Genomic DNA, 19,910 nt, shown 5'->3' with positions numbered 1-19,910 from the left:
ATTTAACCTAACAATTGATATAAACAACCAAAGCATAATCTCATACATATTATGATAAACCAAACCTAATCATACAAATCAGTTCTAACATGCCAAAAATAGTGAATCAATAATCATAACACCCAAAGTATAGGTTTAACCCTAAAACACAAGATTCGATACTTACCAAGGAGAGTTAAGCGGATAGGCACATCATACGAATCCAAGAACGGAACGGATCAGAATATGAACGCTCAAGACCTCACACAACATTAGAAAGTAAGGGTTCATAAGCCACAAAACAAATTGAACCAAGGACATATGAACATACTAAGGATAGGGTGTGCGAATCACTTACCGGAGTCCAATAATCAAAGGAATTGATGTGCAGCGATTTATCTCAGAGAGTTTTAGTGTAAAAATGTTGGATAGGGTTTGCAAAAGTGAAAGAAAAGGTTTTGGGTCGAATAAGGGGTCTATTTATAGGCCCCAACACAAATTTACAGGTGAGGCGTGATGGGAAAGGCGATGCGAGGCGCGTTCGTCCCATCGCGTCTTCACAGGCGCACACAAACAACCTGGGGCGCGTTGCGAGGCGCGATGGCCCATCGCGCCCTCCAACGCGCCTCAAATTGAGATCCAATGGTCAACTCTTTTTTGACACAACATATCCAAAAATGAGCTTGTTCCAACGGTTAAATTGAGAGATATTGATGTTTTATCAAAACATGTCAGATTCAGAAGGCACACGAAAACAGCATCGATTATAATCTGGATACATATCAAAAGTCTATCGAAAACTCACACGACACATTCGACACATACAAGATACAACTGAAACCCCAATTAAAGTGTCACACTGGCTAAATCCACCATTAACAATCCGAAAGCAAGTCGGAAACATAAAGAAACCATCACAGAAAAACATGGGATATTACAATCTAGAAGGCTTATGATTCCTTAGAATGGGATTTCATTGAAGAGGTTATGATTGGCTTCAAATTCCCTAACAGATTTGTTAAGCTAACCATGGAATGTATTAGATCTTCTATGTTTTCTGTAATGGTTAATGGAGAAATTACTGGATTCATCCCTGGAGGTAGGGGTCTCAGACAGGGGGACCTAGTCTCTCCCCTTTTTGTTTGTAATGTGTATGGAGTACTTCACCAGAATGATGCAAAGAAACACTAGAGTGGGATCTGGATTCAGCTATCATAAAGGCTGTAAAAAGATTGACTTAAACCACTTATGTTTTGCTGATGACATGTTCATTTTCTGCAATGGAGACACTAACTCAATAAAGATTGTGAATGATACCGTGAAGACATTCTCAAATTTCTCAGGTCTGGCCCCTAATCACAATAAGAGCACCATTTTTTTTAATTGTGTCAGCTTAGCAAAGAAGTCAGAAATCTTTAGGATCATTTGTTTCAAAGAGGCACCTTACCAGTGAAGTATTTGGGTCATCCTCTGATATCCACAAGACTCTTCAAAGGCCACTGCAACACTCTCATTCAAAGAATCACAAATAGAGTGAATAGCTGGTCCTCTAAGAGTCTATCCTATGCAGGCAGATTGCAGCTAATAAACTTTATTCTGTTGAGTATACAGAGCTACTGGTGTGCTATTTTCTTACTTCCTAAAGCTGTAGTGAAGGGAGTGGAAGCTATTTGCAGGAATTTCCTCTAGAGTAGTGGTAACAATAACAGGAAGCATGGCCTTGTTAATTGGGGTAGTGTGTTATGATAAAAAAACAGGAGGTCTTGGCATTAAATCTGTGATGCTTTGGAACACTGCTGCCTTAGTGAAGCATATTTGGGGCTTAGTTACTGAGAAGGCTACCCTATGGGCCAAGTGGGTGTCTGCAAACAAGCTAAAGAAATTAAGCTTCTGGGGGATAGAAAAGCCTCATGACTGCTCTTGGATTTGGAGAAAAATCTTAATGATTAGAGATAAGGTTAAGCACATGTTCTCCTATGTTCTAGGTAATGGGAAATCCTTCTCATTTTGGTTTGACCCCTGAATGAATGACATGTCTATCAAAGACAAGTTTCCAGAAGTTAACTTAGTGGATACTAATATTCCTAAGGAGGCCAAAGTTTCTGATGTTTGGAGAAATAACAGGTGAGCTCTTCCTGATCCAATGGATGAGCAAACCCAATTTGCCTGGAACCATGTGACTAGCAACTTCAAACTTAGAAATCAGGATCCAGATATGATTAAGTGGAATGGCAAGCAAAGTGGTAATTTCTCTGTGAGTAGTGCCTAGAGAAGCCTTAGCCCTGTGCAAATGACAGTCCCTTGGTATTCTATTATCTGGTATCCTGGATTAATCCCTAGACACTCTTTTATCACTTGGGTGGCTCTAAAAGGGAGATTAAACACTAAGGATAAACTAATGAATTGGGGAGTAGTCCAGTCCAACACTTGTCATCTGTGTAACTCTCAGACTGAATCTATTGGTCATCTGTTCTTTGAGTGTAGTTTTTCATCAAATGTTTGGAATAAAATCCTTAGCATTTCAGGAGATCTCAGACAAAAGCTGAGTTGGAGAAGGGAAATTAGTTATCTCTCAAGAAGAGATAGAGGTAGATCTGTGAAAGCCAAAGCAAGAAGGCTATGGTTTAATGCAGCAGTTTATCACTTATGGAAAGCAAGGAATGATGCTGTTTTCAACAGCAAAGTGCAGAATACTAATCAAGTTGTGTCCATGATTTTTTTTATGTAAGAGCTAAGCTTAACTAAGCTAAAGTTGTTTAGTTTAGCAAGCCCCAGTGTCTGCAGGGTCTTGGTTAGTGCTTGCAGTCCCAGTGGGCTAGCTTTGTGCCTTTGGGCTTCTGTGTAGCCCTTTGGGGTTGTATTCCTGGTCCTTTTTAGCAATATATTTGCTGCTTTTGGTTGATTGACCAATAAAAAATATTAGTGATATTGATGGCGAAGAACAAAATGAAGTTATGGATTTTTAGGTAAGTTTACTATTATTGTATCTTTGATAAAATTACTAGTTATTTTTGTTTATATAAAGTACATATAAATTTAAATATTTTTTATATTGTAGGAAATGTGAATTTGCCTTGGAGGAAATTTCATTTAAATTATTGTTTCTTAGTTTTCGGTTTTATAATTTTATTTGTATGGTTAAAAAATATTTGTATTTTAGCATAATGGTTGTTGGATTAAATTATGAACATTTGTTGCTGGATTAATTATGAACATTTGTTGAAATGTTAGTATTAAGGAATGTGTTATAAACATTGTCAGTGAGTATGAAATTATGTACAGATTTCATTAAAAAAATTCAACAGGTTAAAAAATGGTCCGAACCAAGCTTTTAAAAAAATATAGGGCCTGGGATTGCGTAGATGAATGTTAATCTATATGCGGGCTTGGGGGGCCTCGGACTTGCTAAAAGCCCATGAACTAGTTAATAATCAATGTGCATGCATGATAGAAGATCTGCATTACGGGCTCATTGTATATTTTACAATTTAGATACTTTCTGTTTCAAATGGCCGTACCCCTGTCGTCAATTAGTCCTAGCGGGTTTTGTAATTTAGTATTTTTTATGTGAGTGGTTTACTAGATCGTAACCGATGATCCGAGTAGGACATCTAGTGAAGCTCACTACTTAAACCGTCCCGCTCCACGATATGATGTTGGGAGCCGGCGCGGTGGACTTTTGTCGTCCTATCCGGGCTAGACGGCCAATTTTGACGTGTGCCTCCCCTTCGTAAAACTTTTCATGACCAAATCTTTTTGGCTAATAGGCCGAAACCTACTAGCAGGCCGCTGTCCTTTTTGAGACAGTTTGATCAACTCACATTTTGTCAAGGGTAGGGCCCATTAATACAAAATTATCTTTAGAAATTGATTTCACCATTTCCTTGTACCGGTTAAATGAGCTGGTTACATATAGCTTGATATTATCACTCATTCACGTATGGTGATTGAAAATAACATGCCCATTATGCAAGACATCACATAAATAGGTATAGTAGATTTCATCATTGACTCTGGATTTTTAATGAAAATCAAATAAAGCAAATTGTTCATAATTGCTCAAATACTGGAAAATTGAAATACGATTGGAAAATAGTAAAGATAGTCAAGGAGACCAAATCTCCAAATATGTACCAAACACAGGCAGTGTCATTCTTTCTTGTCTCTTCTATGCTCCGAAATGATCACACTGCCAATCAGGTCTTGAATTTTATGTTGGAGAGTGATGCAATGATGTGTATGATATCCTCTAATTTGGTGTAGATGGAAGTATGCTTCAGCCACGAAGTTTGGCTTATTTGGGTCAGGGGGCCCTTTTCACTGCCATTGGCTTTATTAAGTTCAGAGCTCTCAATTCCTCAAATATGACAGATAAGGGATCCTCAAACTTAGAGAACCTCCTATTAAGAGCCCCTTACATGCTTAGACCCTTTTGGATCCTTTTTTGGGCATTGTACCATTTGTATATGGGCGGTCTTGGCACAACAAGCTCTTTGTTCATATTTTTGAACATAGTTGCGACTTTATTTTTTATCTCACACTTGAAGGCTTCCATCTCAGCCCTCAATTCAGCAACTATGTAAGCTTTGAAACTTTCTAATTCATCCTGTTTGAAGACATTTCCTTCGGTGGCCTGTGCAGCATGCGCCAAGCTTGTACATTGTTCTGTGGAGTGTCTCGCCTATTGATGGCACTCGCAGAACTCTTCCGATGATGGCGGTTCTATCAGCCTTCTAAAAATATGGGTGGCTGGTTTTCCCAATTTGAAAGAAGGTATGTACTCCTCCTCTTCGGAATCTTCCTTGTATGTCTTTGCGAATGTTCGATCTTCATCATATGCCCCTCCACTTGGTTCTGCAGATCCTTCTTCATACTTCTTCATTTCGACCCTCTTCTCGAGACATTTTGAAAAACATGGTTGATTCCTCGTCTCTCGCCCCATTCGGCGTGCAAATTCATGTTTCGGTTGCTTCCATGTCTTGGTTCTAGCTACCAATTGACTGATGGTTGGCATTTCAGATGCTGTCTGGGTACCCAATAGAGCATTCAAAAGGATGCCGTTCTGATTCCTTTCCTTTGTGATCAGCTCGATCTCTTGAACAGATTGCCTTGCCACGGTTTAAGCGGCGATCCAGTTCTTGATATCGTAGTTTGTTATCTTGGAGACATCTGTGAGTAGTGGTCAGAGCTATATTTCTTCAATGGCTGCATCCACAAGGGTTAGTATGTGATGTTCTGCATTCAGGATGCATGATATGCAAGGGTTAGTTTTAACATTTAACACCTAGCAAGTAGCAGTTTGGCATATAGAACATTTGATATCACGGAGACAAATTATTCTTTCCAACCTTATTCTTCCCACACACGTGTTCCGGTTGAGGTTTGATTCCTAGGTGTTTTGGTCTGGACCCTCGCTTCGCAATGCAAGAGTCGACGTATACCTGCAAGTTCTCTTTATCAGTTCATAACAGACAACAGGCATGAGTTGATGTAAGGATTTGTTTGTTCCCTTCTGGAGGAGTGCAAGCATAGAGAATGGACGTGGAAGTCCGTTTTGAAAAATCTAGAGTAATTTAGCCTTTTAGCTGGTCAAGTGCATGGTTAGACACTCAACCAGACTATTATTCGAGTTTGTGATCAAGTGAAGGGATTTCACTTAATCGAATGTTTTGAAAATCAGGTTTTGAAAACTGGAAATTTTTTTAGGCCGGACCTAAGACTAAGACTGAAATGGTAATTTTGAAATTTGGATTTAAAATCCTTACATCGACGTACTGTCTCAAATATAAGCATTATTTTGGGTGTTTTTCCTGGAGGGTAATGTCTAGGCTGGAATGCATGTGGGCTGAGTCGATGGGTTTTGTAGTAACCGGTTTAAGGCTCACACAGACTGATATACCTTTGATAGGTCTCCTCAATCACGATTTCAAGCGACCAAGGTACTAGGTTCTGAGTGATACTAATCCGCATAAGATGTTCTGGACATTGGAGTGCAACGCTACAGCGTGAGAGCGGCTTTGAGTATCGGGCCTGGATAGGAACTCCTATAGAATGGGTGAGAAGAGAAAGTTCTAATGCAATGCAACATGTGTGAATATGTTTGGTAAATAAAGCTGGCGATAGATAAGGCGCAAGCAGTGCAGCTTAGGTCCACGGCAACCATTTTTGAAAACTAATTTGAAAAACATTTTTATGTTATATGTTTTAAAAACAGTTGATTTTAATCCTCAGTGGAGTCGCCACTGTGACGGGATCAGGGTTTAGGGGCCGCTCGCCCAGGCTTATGGCTGGCTTCTTGATCTGGTAATGATTTTAAAATGGAGTCGCCACCTAGTTCAACTAGGAAATGTCTTTTATACTGACTAGATAACCGTACTCGCTTATGGGTAAGATTATCGTGCATCAGACAAAAAAACCGGGTTCGTGGACCTCCCAGAGATTCGTGTGCTTGACTTATCAGTTACTGCATTATTCACCGAGAAAATATTTGTTTTATTCTCATCTCAACATACAATACCAATCCATAGGATATAGCGCTAGAATAAACAAGTCTGAAACCGTGTAAAACAAATAGACTCGCATATAACTCAATCTGGACTGGTCATGCAAAGCATGTAACAGGTACCCCTAAGCATATATCTAACCAGTCAGTTTCTAACAAATATCAGAAGTTTGGCTGGTCTGGATTGATTAGATGCACAAAGCCTAAAACAGAAGTCTAATTTTGATTGATTTTATTACGTGATATTGAATGCCCTATACAACCATTACTGCATTTTAATTTTAGTCCTTAGATGTCTAAATGACTGTCTGAAATTGATTTGATTAGCTAAATTAACATGGTTAGTGCTTTACTTTTTAATATTTGGATCTGGCATGATTTTGGAAAGCGGTAAACATTGCAAACGGAACCATGTACAGTTGGTACGCATACAAGGTGAGGAATACTTTTAAACCTCGTTTACTTTTAAGTACCTGGCACTCGCGCGACTTTGACCGTCAGTGTGGTTAGAACTTGTTCTCGGTCAGAACACGGAAGTTGTTCGTCTCATCGAAACATTTCTATCGGTTTAAACCGGGGTTGATTCTGAGTTCAGGTTGTCCCTGAACCTAACCTGGAAGTTGCTGGGTTTGCTGGCTTCGGGCTCGTAGGCCCGGTTTATACTTTATATTATATTCTTGGGCTTATGGGCCCGATTTACATTGGGTATGGCCATTACAGTGCACGAAAATAAACTATATCAGATTATCTACGACTGGATTCAAGAACAACATATGCAAATATACATCTAATTTTCGAGTCTGAACGAGCTCAAAAACGTATCTAGAAGTTTGGATCAAAGTTTGTAAGATCTGGGAGGCTGGTTCTAGAGGAAGGGGAGCAAAGAACACGATGCCAGTGTTTCTGCCAGCGCCGGCAGTTTAGGGTGGCGGCACCGCCGGTTCATTCTGCGGCACCGTTAGTTATAGAGGCGGCATCGGCTTTTGGACATCAGGTTCAGCATTTCTCCATTTCGTCGTTTTGGCTCGGTTTTTCATGCAAATATACTCAAGAACAACATATGCAAATATACATTTAATTTTCGGATTTAGACTTGCTAGCTAATTAGAAAGGTGCTAAAAGTCAATTTAGGTGCCTAAAAGTGTCAAAAAAGGCTTCTAAGACCCTATGAGTTTGAAAATGGTCAATCCCAGTCCGTAAAACTTGCAAATTGGCCTATAAACTTCTAAGATGTTGCAATTTGTCCAATTTCTAGACTAATCTCTTTGGATTTTTATATGCTATTTACGGCAAATTACATTTTAATCCTCCAAGTGAGCAGCTATGCACAGATTACGCCTGCTTAGATTCCAATAAGAAAATTCGAAGCTTTAGTCTCTTATCATTTTTTACCTATCTTGGACGATCGTCGAGAGTTTTGGACAATCGTTTAAAACCAGCTATTTATAAACCCGAAATTTGTTTTAAAATCATTTTCACTCGAATTTTTAAACTCAAATAGAATTGTCTCAACTTTTCACTCCTAAAACATTGATCCTAAACCTACCTTGAAGATTAGAGTTGATTTTGATGATCCTTGGTGCATTTTAAAACAAGTTTTTTTATGGAAAATCTTGCATGCATCAACTTTGATCAAGTGGCTTTTACTTGAAGCCTTTATCATCATTTTCCTCATATGTTTTTTTGAGCTTTTTTATTCTTCAAGGGTGTATGTTTCTGATCTTCATGAATCTTTGTTTGCATGTAGAGCTTGGTTAAGTTTTTGTGATTTTTGGTTGAGATTTTCATGGTTTTGTGTCCTTATTATTTAATTTGTTCTTTGATGCCATGATCACCATTTGAATGGACATGCAACATGTTTTATGGAAGGTTCATATTTTGATGTTAACATGCAATGGTGTTTGACATGTTTTAAGTGGATGTAATGGTTGATTACATGATCAAATTAGGTTAATTTTGGGTTTATATGCTTAATTGCAAGTTTGGACCAAATTAGCATATTTTTTAAAATTTAAGGGCTGATTTGTTGCTGGAATTATTTTGAGGGGCTGTTGAACTTCTTCTATTCGTTAAAAACCGCCAGGTTTAGATGTATGCTTAGGGTGTACCTGCTACTTGCTTTGCATGGCCAGTCCAGATCGAGTCATATACGAGTCTATTTGTTTACACACTTTTAGACTTGTTTATTTCCAGCGCTATATCTTGTGGACTGTTATTGTATGTTGAGATGAGAATAAAATTAATATGTCTGGTAAATAAAGCCAGTAACTGATAAGCCAAACACACGAGTCTCAAAGAGGTCCACAAACCCGTTCTTTTGGTTCGTTACACGATAATCTTACCCATAAGCGAGTAAGGTTATCTAGCCGGTATAAAAGGAATTTCCTAGTTGAACTAAGTGGCGACTCTATTTTCAAACCATTTCCAGATAAAAAAGTCAGCCATAAGCCTGGGCGAGCGGCCCCCGAATCCCTCTTTTCTCACAATCGTCAGACCTTTTAGACGATCGTCCAAGACTTTAAAACTCATTTTTAAATTTGGACGAAACTCGAAAATTCTACGGTTCAAAACCCAAAGAAAACCCATATACAAGTTTGCATGCAAACGCTCCAAAACACATACCAAACCACATTCCAAACATAACACCAATCAAAATTAAACAGTAAGCAACAAAAACTCATCGGAAACCAAACAAAACCTCAACGATACACGCCAAAAACACACGGAATATCATAGTAGAACCGGTCCGTAGGTCGGGTTTGCTATGTTTTGATGGGCAGTGAGCAAACTTGTTCGACAACCGGGTATGCCCAATAGAAGCGACCATAGAGCCGGTTCACCCTTCCCTTGGTCGGTTCTAAAGCCGGTTCTGCTGGGCAAAACCTGCTGTAGAACTGGTTTGCATTGAGTTTGCCTATATAAATGCTATATCTCGACCTAAACAGCCCCACTCGTCCAAAAATAGCTTTTAACCACATTTTACTTGGCAAGCAAGAATAAATCCGAATTTAATTAATTAAATGCTAGTCTATCCTAATTCTAACTCTAAACCATCTCACCACTTCACAGTCTTTCACCTTTTTGTATATTTACAACTCTAGCTAATAGAAATCTAAACTAGCGGATACTCTAGGAACCCTAAAAATTCACCTCTATAAATAGGACTGCAAATGAAGACCTAAGGTGGCACAAACACAGATAGAAAAGCATAATCAAACCCTAAAATCCCCCGGGTGGCCTAATCACATAACCCCCAGTGCACACACACACCAATCAATTTTGGTTAATCAAACAAGCTTCGACGCTTCAATCAACCAAGAACACTCTGATGTGCACTATTCCGAAGTTGGATTCCACATCTGAATCACCCGAAAACGAGCCAATGACTCAAAACGATACTTATGAGGACCCATAATCTTCTTTCATCACCTTTTATTATGTTTTAATCATGACTGCTGAATTATGTGGGTTACGGTGCAGGGTCAGCTTCTTTTCATTATTTTTTCCATAAGTTGCCATAACTGCCATAATTGTCAATTTCAATATTCTTGCCATGATTGCCATGCAAACTGATTAGGAACATGTTATTAGGCTATTTTAATATGTTCTATATTTTTGTTTCACTTTTCAATTATAAGCTTTATTTTCTCATAAACATACTTTTAAAAGTTGAAAAATACGATTAGAAGAAATAGGAAACAATTTGCATGTCTTCCTTTAGGATTCAATTTGACAGATTTCAGCGAAATTCTTGCCATTAATTTCTCCATTTTCTGTCCACATTTAAGCTATAACTCAAACCTTCCCGTTTAGGGTTTTTTTTGCACAATTCGAATTCATAATGGTGAAAACTAGATCAGTTTTCAAGAAATCCCCAACTTAAAGAGTTTTTATTCTTAAATCAAAATTAATTGTTAGCAAACGAAAAATTGAATTTGTTGAAGGTCCGAAATCCATGACGAGCCGTAAAATTTGCAATCACGAGGAAGAAGATGACGGTAATTTCGAAGACTTCATAGTCACTGATAATCGTAGGGATAGAGCTGTTGTTGATAATCTTATTGCTATCAATGTATTTTTGATTTTTTTTAATTGTAATATGTTAGTTGTGATGTTGTTTATATAAGATTTGTTTCTCATAAAAATTTGATTTTTTGATCTCCTGGGTTGTATATTAATCGTAAATTTGTCTGGTGTTGGTGGTAGAAATTTTCAGTTGTTATAGTTTTAAAAAGGTTTAAATGAGTCAAAAATCGCCAACTTTTGCGTGTGTTTGGTATTTAACATGAACTTTTAATTTTGGCATATTTAACATGAACTTTCCAATTTTGCAATTAAGTAACACGTTTGTGTTTTTATATTCAAAACGGTGCCGTTTATATTCAAAACATCGCCATTTTGCATCCAAAACGGTGTCAGTGTTATTATTGCAAAATTTTGAAAGTTCATGTATCTGTATGTCAAAATTAAAAGTTCAAGTTAAATACCAAAAACACGCCAAAGTTGGTGATTTTTTTGTGCATTTAAGCCTTTTTAAATATCATTTGTATATTCTGATTTCGTTTTCCTTTTTTTTATCTAATGTAAGTCTACTAATGGCTTTTCAGAGGGTTACTAATTATTTACCAGCTAAACAAGTTAGTTTTTATAATTTTTTATTCTTTTAAATTTGCAAAATTTTGGTCATTTACGTTTTTTTTTCTTCAGTGAATGTAGATTTTATTTGGTCATATGAAGCTTGAAGAGAACATCGATAACGATGAGGAGGTTGAACCGAGGCTATATAGCCAGACTTGATTAATCTATAGGACAACCAAATTCTTTTTTTTAGTTGTTTTATGTTTAAGTACAATTTGATAATTGGTTTGTTTTGTATTTGTTCATTAAAGTTTTAACAAATTTCAAATTAATGGTATACTACAGGTTAATATTTTATATGCAATCAATTTTTATTATTTAGTTTTATATTTTTTTATAATATCATGTTGGTAAACTTTTGATAAATCATTAGTTAACCTTTATAATAATATTGGTAAACATTTAGTATGAAATTAAATTTATAGTTTTATATTTAATAAACTATTGTTAAACTTTTGCTAAAATTAGAGTATTGTTTTTTGTAATTGATGTTGTTACATGATGTTTTTACAATAACTCGTGCGTTATTGTAACAGTTATACATTTTGAAAAATACTCCTTTAGTATATAGCTAGTAAATTTCGACTGACGCTGTTAATGTTTGGCGACGTGGCACCTAAAACAAATAAAAAGATTTAAAACACACTCCACATCATTTGACAAGTCATCGAAATACCCTAAATATACAAAATACAAAAAAACACCCTTAAAACCCCAACAAAATTCTAAAACTAATTACCTAACTACCACCACCCCTAACCTAAGCCATCGCCGCCCACACCCGCTACTGCCTGCCTCCACTCAGACTATTGCCATCGGCTCCCAGCCTCAGGCCACTTGAACCATTCCCTCTACTAGTGGAGACCAAGAAAAATGAACGAATTTGTCTGAAAACGAACAAAACCTGTTCGCCTGGAGACGAACAGGTCTATAAGTCTTCATATGGGTTCACCGTGAAGTAATTAGTTCGTCTTTAGGCGAACTTATGTCTACTAATAAGGCTAATATATCAGTTCTTGTTCATGGCGAGCCCATCTGACGAATAGTAATGACGAACGACAGCGAGAATGGGTTCAGGTAGCTTGAGGTTGGGTGGACGACAGTGACAGCTAAAGCGGAGGCAGGAAGCGACATGTATATGGACGGCAGTAGCTGAGGTCAGGGGTGATGGGAGCTAGGTAATTAGTTTTATGTTTATTTTTTAGAGTTTTTGGATTTTAGGAGTATCTAGGATATTTTGATAACTGGTCAAATGATGTATAATGTATTTTAATTTTTTTATGTGCCACTTCACAAAACATTAATGGCTTCGGTCAAAATTTGGACGAAAGAAATTTATTAGCCCTGAGATCGGAACATAGGGGATTTACATGCCGGAAATGAAGCTTATAAACGTCGGTGACAAAATGTTAGGGACGACATCTAAAAATAAGCCAGGTCATTGTGATTCTCTATTAGTAATAATTCGTAATAATTATAAAAAAAAAATCTAAATATACAAAGACCTTATACATACAGAATTACGTCAATGATAGCAAAATTATTGCCTTTTATAACTTGACATCATATATTGAGAAGTTAGCTACCCTTTGTACATAATATTTAGTTCACCGAGAGAAAGAGTCTAAATTGAAAAGGTCATAGATGAACTTTTAAATTTTATTTACATGTTGACATTAGGGTTCATTATATTTTTGGCATGACGAAATGAAACATTTATAAAGCTATGTCAGAGATATAATTTTTTCTTATCTAATAAAAAAAATAATAATATATAATTAGAGGTGATTGATATTTAGTATAATTGATTGACTTTACCGTAGCTATAAAATAAATTTTAACGTGTTCTTTTGGCTAGCACTTTTGCAGTACTTGGTTCATGCTTATGGGAAAAGGATTATACTTGTAGGCGGATTTGAATTATAGCTATGCATGCAGACAATTGCATATCATGTAAATTAATTTGGCTTAATGTATTAAAAACCCCGATCTTTTTTCCCCTTTTCAATTCTATTCTGACGTTGAAAATTTGTCAATTTTACCCCGTTTTGTATTTTTTTCATTTTAATTGTACCCTGAAACATAAAATTGACCTTTATTTATTAGATAAAATTTCAAAAGAATTTTTCAAAAATGATTAATTTAATATAAAAAGTTAAAATTAATGCAAAAATGATCAATTTAGAGAATTTTTGCCAAATAAAAAAAAGATCAATCTTACGTTTTAGGGTACAATTGAAATGAAAAAAATACAAAATAGGGTAAAATTGACTGATTTGCAACGTTAGGGTAGAATTGAAAAGGGGATGAAAAGGTTAGGGTTTTTTAAGACATTATCCTAATTAATTTTTAGAATAATTGATACTAAGTGAATGTGCCTGAAAGTGCCTGATTAGGGGTGTGCTCGGTTCGGTTCGGTTCGGTGTGCACACCCCTAAAACCAAATCAAACCACTCTTAAAAACCACAAACCAAATTTCCTTTGTTTGGTTTACGGTTATTTCGGTTCGGTGAACCGAAATTTCGGTTTGTCTCGGTTTGGTTCGGTCGGTGAACCGAACACTGTACTTAAAAAAATAAAAATAAAAACTAATTCTCATAAAAAAAATTAATTTCTTTAACAATTAATCTACAACTGCAAAACAAAAATTACAAGATTCAAATTTGCTTCATTCCATATTATATACAACAAAGATCTAATACATCAAATGAAAAACTCAAACATATATATATCTCTACATATTTATAAAACGAGAAAAGAAGAATAAAAAAAATTAATGGAAAGTTACTCTAAAATCTTCCATCTCTAAAGCTTTTGTCTTTATAAACATATAATTTTGCATGACCCATTTACACACTCAGATTCAGAAACGAAAATAGGTGCGAGCGGCGACCCTGGTCGGCGGCGGTGAAGTCGAAAATAATTGGTCATTTTCGGTGATAAAATTGGAGAATAAGGTTGTAAGATGAATAAAAAAAGAGATGGTGGGCAGTAAGATGAATAGAATCAAAAGTTTAGAGCTTTGAAAGTTGGGAATAATGAGAAAATGGAGAGGATGAAATGAGAGTAGGAAAAGAGATGAAGAAGTTAGCAGCTCTGAATGGAAAATTAGGGTTTTTTGGTTTAAAAGGTGTATATATAGCATGTGCGTAAATGACCAAAATATCCTTTATCATTAATTCGGTTTTTTCGGTTCGGTTCGGTGACCGAACTCTAAAACCAAACCAAAACCGAAAACCGCAATATTTATAAAGTCTATACCAAACTGAACCATATTAACCATATATTTTTTCGGTTCGATTTTTTCTGTTCAATTTGGTTCGGTTTTTCGATTTGGGTCGGTTTTTGCTCACCCCTATGCCTGATCCAGGTTTAAAAAATAGCAAAGTAGGATAACCACAGTTTCATAATTTTGCCAAAATTAAAGGTGTGCGATTTAGGGAATTTCTGACCAAAATTTTTTAAAACGGTCAACGGTTGGTTCCCATAAATTTTGCTCATGACGTATCGTTGTTTTTGTGCCAAAATCTACTGTTTGAGCCTCCAAAATAGAGATTTTTGATTTATTATTTTTAATAATTTTATTTATTATTTCTTTTTTAATTCATACGCTATAAGAAATGCTAGAATAAGCAGTAAATATTTTTTCTGCTAATGGTGTTAAAATTGTTACTATTAACATATAGTAACAAAAAAAATTGCGGCATGTTGCTGCTAATAAAACATTGTTTTAAGTAATTGGTAACAAAATTTATGATAAAATGCTGTCATAACTTAACTAATGGCAGCAAATTTCAAATTATTGCTGCAAAATAATTTTTAGCAACAACAAAAAAATTAGCTGCAAAAATATTTTGTAGTGATATTACAGTTTCAGCATTTTTTTTTTAACTATTTACATGTTGGTTTGAGATGTATATGAGGCAATGTTTGAAATTTTGGGAACAACTTTGTTTATTTTCCAATTTTTTTTTTGGGTGAATGATAATTTATTAGCAATCTCACAAAAAAGTGGGAGGCAAAACTAAACAAAGTTACAAAAGAAATCTAAATTTCTAAAGACATCATTGCCGGAAAAAACAAAATCCGGATTATTGTCCTTGTAGAAAGCAACCGACTTGCAAATAATTGAATAAACTAGAGAACCCGTATCCACCATCTCATGACGAAATAGACGCTTGTTTTTAACTTTTCAAATTCTCCAAATGTCGAAAACCAAATAGTTTGCCAAAGAATGCTATAACGGTGGTGACAGAGAGAACTCCAATAATCGAAATTAAATCAACAAATGTTTAATTCTTAATATTAGCACGAATCAATAGATTTTAGAAATGATTTGCTGAAAATAATTTTAGTAATCAACATTTTATATTATCGTATTACTTGGTACTTTCGCTACGTCAATGACATGGTATTATAGCGAGTACGGTATATTTGATGAATAATTAGTGCCAGATTTGAACCTGGCCAAACAAAACAAACTTTAAAAAGTTGACTTTGGTGATATTTGTTGTTACATATGCAACCACCGATTTTTCATGGAATTAGACAAACAATTATTTTATTAACTTGTTTAATAAACAAACTGACTTTTTCTTCTAGTTTTCTTATGCCTATAAATGGGTATGTAGAAGCAGTACTGAGCATAAGTTATATTAACAGTCATGGCTTCTTGTAAAGCATTTGCCTTGTTATTATTTACTCTTATTGCCTTGATTTCGCTTATTTGTGATGCTGATGATTATCACAAGAAGTCACCACCTTTGGAGTTTCTTAAACATCTTCAAGGATGTCATAAAGGTGACAACACCAAAGGCATCGATGAGCTCAAAAACTATCTTAATCATTTTGGTTACTTGACTTACAATCAATCTCATCCCAATGACGATCACTATGATGATCTCTTAGAGTCTGCTATCACAACTTATCAACTCAACTACCACTTGAATGTCTCCGGATTCTTAGATCCTCAAACCGTGTTGAAGTTGATGACACCTCGATGTGGCGTTGCTGACATCGTTAACGGCACTACTTGGATGGAATCCGGCAAGAAAAGCAGCAGCCACCACCATCACCACCGTCGCCATGGTCCTAAATCTCTACGTACAGTTTCACACTATAGTTTCTTCCCAAATTTCCCTAGATGGCCAGCTTCTAAGTACCATTTGACCTACTCATTTCTTCCAATCTTTCCGTCGTGGGCTGTGAACCCAGTGGCTGGAGCTTTTGCTACGTGGGAAGCTAATACACATTTTAGTTTTTCATTTATTCAACTTTATACAGCTGCTGATATTGTAATAAGCTTTCACAGAGGTGAGCATGGCGATGGTCAGCCTTTTGATGGTCCAGGTGGGACTATAGCCCATGCATTTGCACCACAGGTGGGGCTTTTCCATTATGATGCGGATGAGATATGGTCGATCGAGGCCGTAGCTGGTGCATATCACTTGGAGACAACAGCCTTACATGAAATAGGTCATCTTCTTGGACTTGGACATAGCTCCGTCGAGAGTGCCATCATGTATCCGCTTATCTATCCCGGCACGACCAAGGGTTTGCATTTTGATGATATTCAAGGGATTAGGGTTTTATACAGTTAGTGACACCATTCCATCAACCAGCTTGATTATGTCAATAAAGATGTAATTAAGAAGATGAACATCTCTCAACCAATGTCTTCAACTTGAATAATTATACAACGCAACGGTTGTGCCACGTCATTCATGCAACAAACCAATGAGGCGTTAGTCATATGCAAATATTTAATGATGAAAAAATAAACAATAAATAAAGATTGCTTATCGCAAATACTTATTGGCTTGTTGTAAAAATAATATGGCACATCCGTTTCAACTTATTCCATATGTAAAAATGTTATCAAATAAAAGGTTTTAATTGGATTTTACTAATTATGGCTTATCTCTTTATATTTTATTATTTGGTAGAAAATAAAAGCTCAAATCACAATCACTTTAAATTTTTTAATAAATGATGCAACCAATTCAAAAAAATTAAAAATATTGGCAATCTTTCCAATTCGTACACCAAGTCATCCGCATATAAGAACATAATTCATGGTTCCTTGTAAAAGAATTTAAATAAATATAAAATAATTGTTTGTCTAAATTCACAAAAAACTATCATCTTATAATCGCACCTTAAATAAGTAGTAATAATTGAAAATCAAAAATAATGTGAGAATTAGATTTGCTTGGATGATATTAATACCAATAGAATTAATTACATTCACTTAGTTAACACTAATAAGTAACTGATAAGAACTGTAAAGCAATTGTTCATTAAAACTTTTTTAGCCATCGAGTAGGTCATCCAATTAAAATCTAATTTTTAAAAATTTAAAACTAAAACGAGGATATCAACTAAGACTACCCTAACATCTTTGTCATCAGATGACGATGGTCAAAAACCCCATTGGTTCTGTAATGTCAAGAAATCGTCGTGCCTATATCACAATTAAAAAGGCCAAATAGTAGAAAAAATAAAATAAAATAATTCTCCATAAAAATAAGTCTACAATTACTTTATTTTTTAAAAATAAATATTATTTTATCCATACATATGAGATGAATTGCAATGACATTCATCTAATAGTAAAGTAGATAAAGTAAATTAAACTCAAAATAACTATAGATTCGACCATAAAAATTTAAATTTTATATGTTATCGCCATATAATATAAATTGTATATGAAAAAACTAATAAATGGTCAAAAACCCCAAAATTCATTTACAATATTAAAAATTGATGAAAATATTAATTAGTTTTTAGACATAAAGCTAACATAAATTTGAAATAATGTATATAAAAACTACCAACATAATCATCCAGTTTTATAGTTAAATCATTAACTTTATAAATTTAAAGCTTAATTTTATATTTGTATTTTGAATAACTAGACAAACTATTCTTTATATGAAATAAATTTTAAATTGCACACTACAATAGATCTAAAATCATTAACCAAAATCTGTAAATTTTATACCTTTTTTAAAGATTTTTTAATATAATGGTGAAAATCATACTAATTAATAAGAAATATTTTTATAAGAGACATAATACATTGTCATTGAAAATAATTTTGACTAGATAAAATAAAACCATTAGAAAAATTAATAAAACAAAGTAATAACATAAAATAAAACGAAATAGAAAAAGAAAACGGACTAACCAGAATTAATTGTGCATATAATTGCAATTATCTTTCATCGGTGTTGAATAGCTCCATATTTTATCCAAAATTTAAGATATTCCTAAATATATAAACTTTACACTTTTAAAGCATCTATAATAGATTCTTTATTAATTTATAAAAAATATAAATGTAAAATAATGCCATAATAAATTTTTTATTTTTACATATAAATAAAAATTCAGTTTAACTTTTCAAATTTAGAGAGTTAAAATAATATTTTATTAAAAAAAATATAATAATATACATTAGCATTTAACACTTCTTTCTCAATTATATACTTTTTCAATATAGAACTTTATAATTTTTAAATTTAGAGAGTTCAATAAATAAAATCGATTTTAATTCTTTATTGTTGAAAATATTTTTTTTATTTAAAATACTCTTTAAAATAAAAAAACTATTTAAGATGTTTTAAAAAGAAACCGCCAAGAATGTGATATAAAATCACGCCAAATTTGAGTTGAAATTAGAAGCATTACCATTATCCCCTTAGAGACATTTGAACGAACAATTTAAATATAACTATCAAAAAACATTACAACAGACATATTTACACGTAAAAGTTATCAATGCCATGTCTTTCTCGTTAATAATATTTTATCAAATTCTCCATGCTCTATTATAAATATTTATTAGAATTATTGAAGAAAACTATAAGATCGATAAATCATATTATAATTCAAATCATGTAAATGACTTTTTGTGCCTAGGAAAATTGACTGTCAGCAGAGAAATTATTAGTTAAACTCAGTTCACTACGTCATCTATGGACTAAATTTATCACATTATGACACGTCATTAAAATAATGGTATTATCGTAATATTACTATTCAAAAGTGTTAAAAAGTAATAACAAAATTACGATAGTGCCACTATTTTAATGACGTGTCATAATATGATAGGTTAGTGCACGGATGACATGATAGACCGAGTTTACTTAAGAATTTCTCATGTTAGCATGTATTCTTATGGGTAGTTCTTTTAAAATGGAAGTTATAAATTTAGAATCAAATCAAATTTGTTGAAACAAAGTTTCAAGGAATGTTAACATAACTTTACAATGAAATTCATAGACATAAATAAAATTATGAAACTTAATATAAATAAATAAAAGAATGCCAACAATTAATCAAATTTTAGAATTGAATTCACGATGATCGCCAACATTTGTAAAAATTAAATCAGGAATTGGATCCACAATATTAACTGATTTAAGTAAAAAAAATAGAAGAAAAAAAAAACGCATACCTGTTGAAAATCATTAACAATGCATTGATTATCCATAAAACTGAATTAAAGGCAAAACAGAGGAATTACATTGCCCTTCTAATGCAAATGAGCAGTCAGCATTGTAGAATAGCATCTGGAAATTATCTATACCTCCGAAGGTTAAACATTTTCTCTAGCGTATACGCCATTCTCTTGCTTGCAACGTTAACTTGGTCAGGAGGAATGTTCCAAGATCATCTCTGTGCTCTAGATATCATAGTGTTGAGGAATCTGTTATCCATTGTATTAAAGAGTGTGAGGAAGTTCAAGGCTTGTGGCCGTTGTCGCCGTTGAATCTGAGAGTAGATA

The 19,910-nt window shown here is 34.4% G+C and overlaps 1 protein-coding gene across 1 annotated transcript; it reads left to right on the top strand.

Moving 5' to 3' along the window:
* Positions 1 to 15,783: 15,783 nt before the first annotated feature.
* LOC126674623 (metalloendoproteinase 3-MMP-like) lies at positions 15,784 to 17,028 on the top strand. The gene has a single exon (XM_050369102.1). The coding sequence runs from the start codon at positions 15,784 to 15,786 to the stop codon at positions 16,717 to 16,719; it is 936 nt and encodes a 311-aa protein (XP_050225059.1). The 3' UTR covers positions 16,720 to 17,028.
* The last annotated feature ends 2,882 nt before the right edge of the window (positions 17,029 to 19,910 follow it).

The sequence above is a fragment of the Mercurialis annua genome, linkage group LG3 (genome assembly GCF_937616625.2).
Source record: "Mercurialis annua linkage group LG3, ddMerAnnu1.2, whole genome shotgun sequence".
Taxonomy (NCBI): Eukaryota; Viridiplantae; Streptophyta; class Magnoliopsida; order Malpighiales; family Euphorbiaceae; genus Mercurialis; species Mercurialis annua.
The sequence above is the reverse complement of the archived record's forward strand: the minus strand, read 5'-3'. Positions and strand labels throughout refer to the sequence as shown.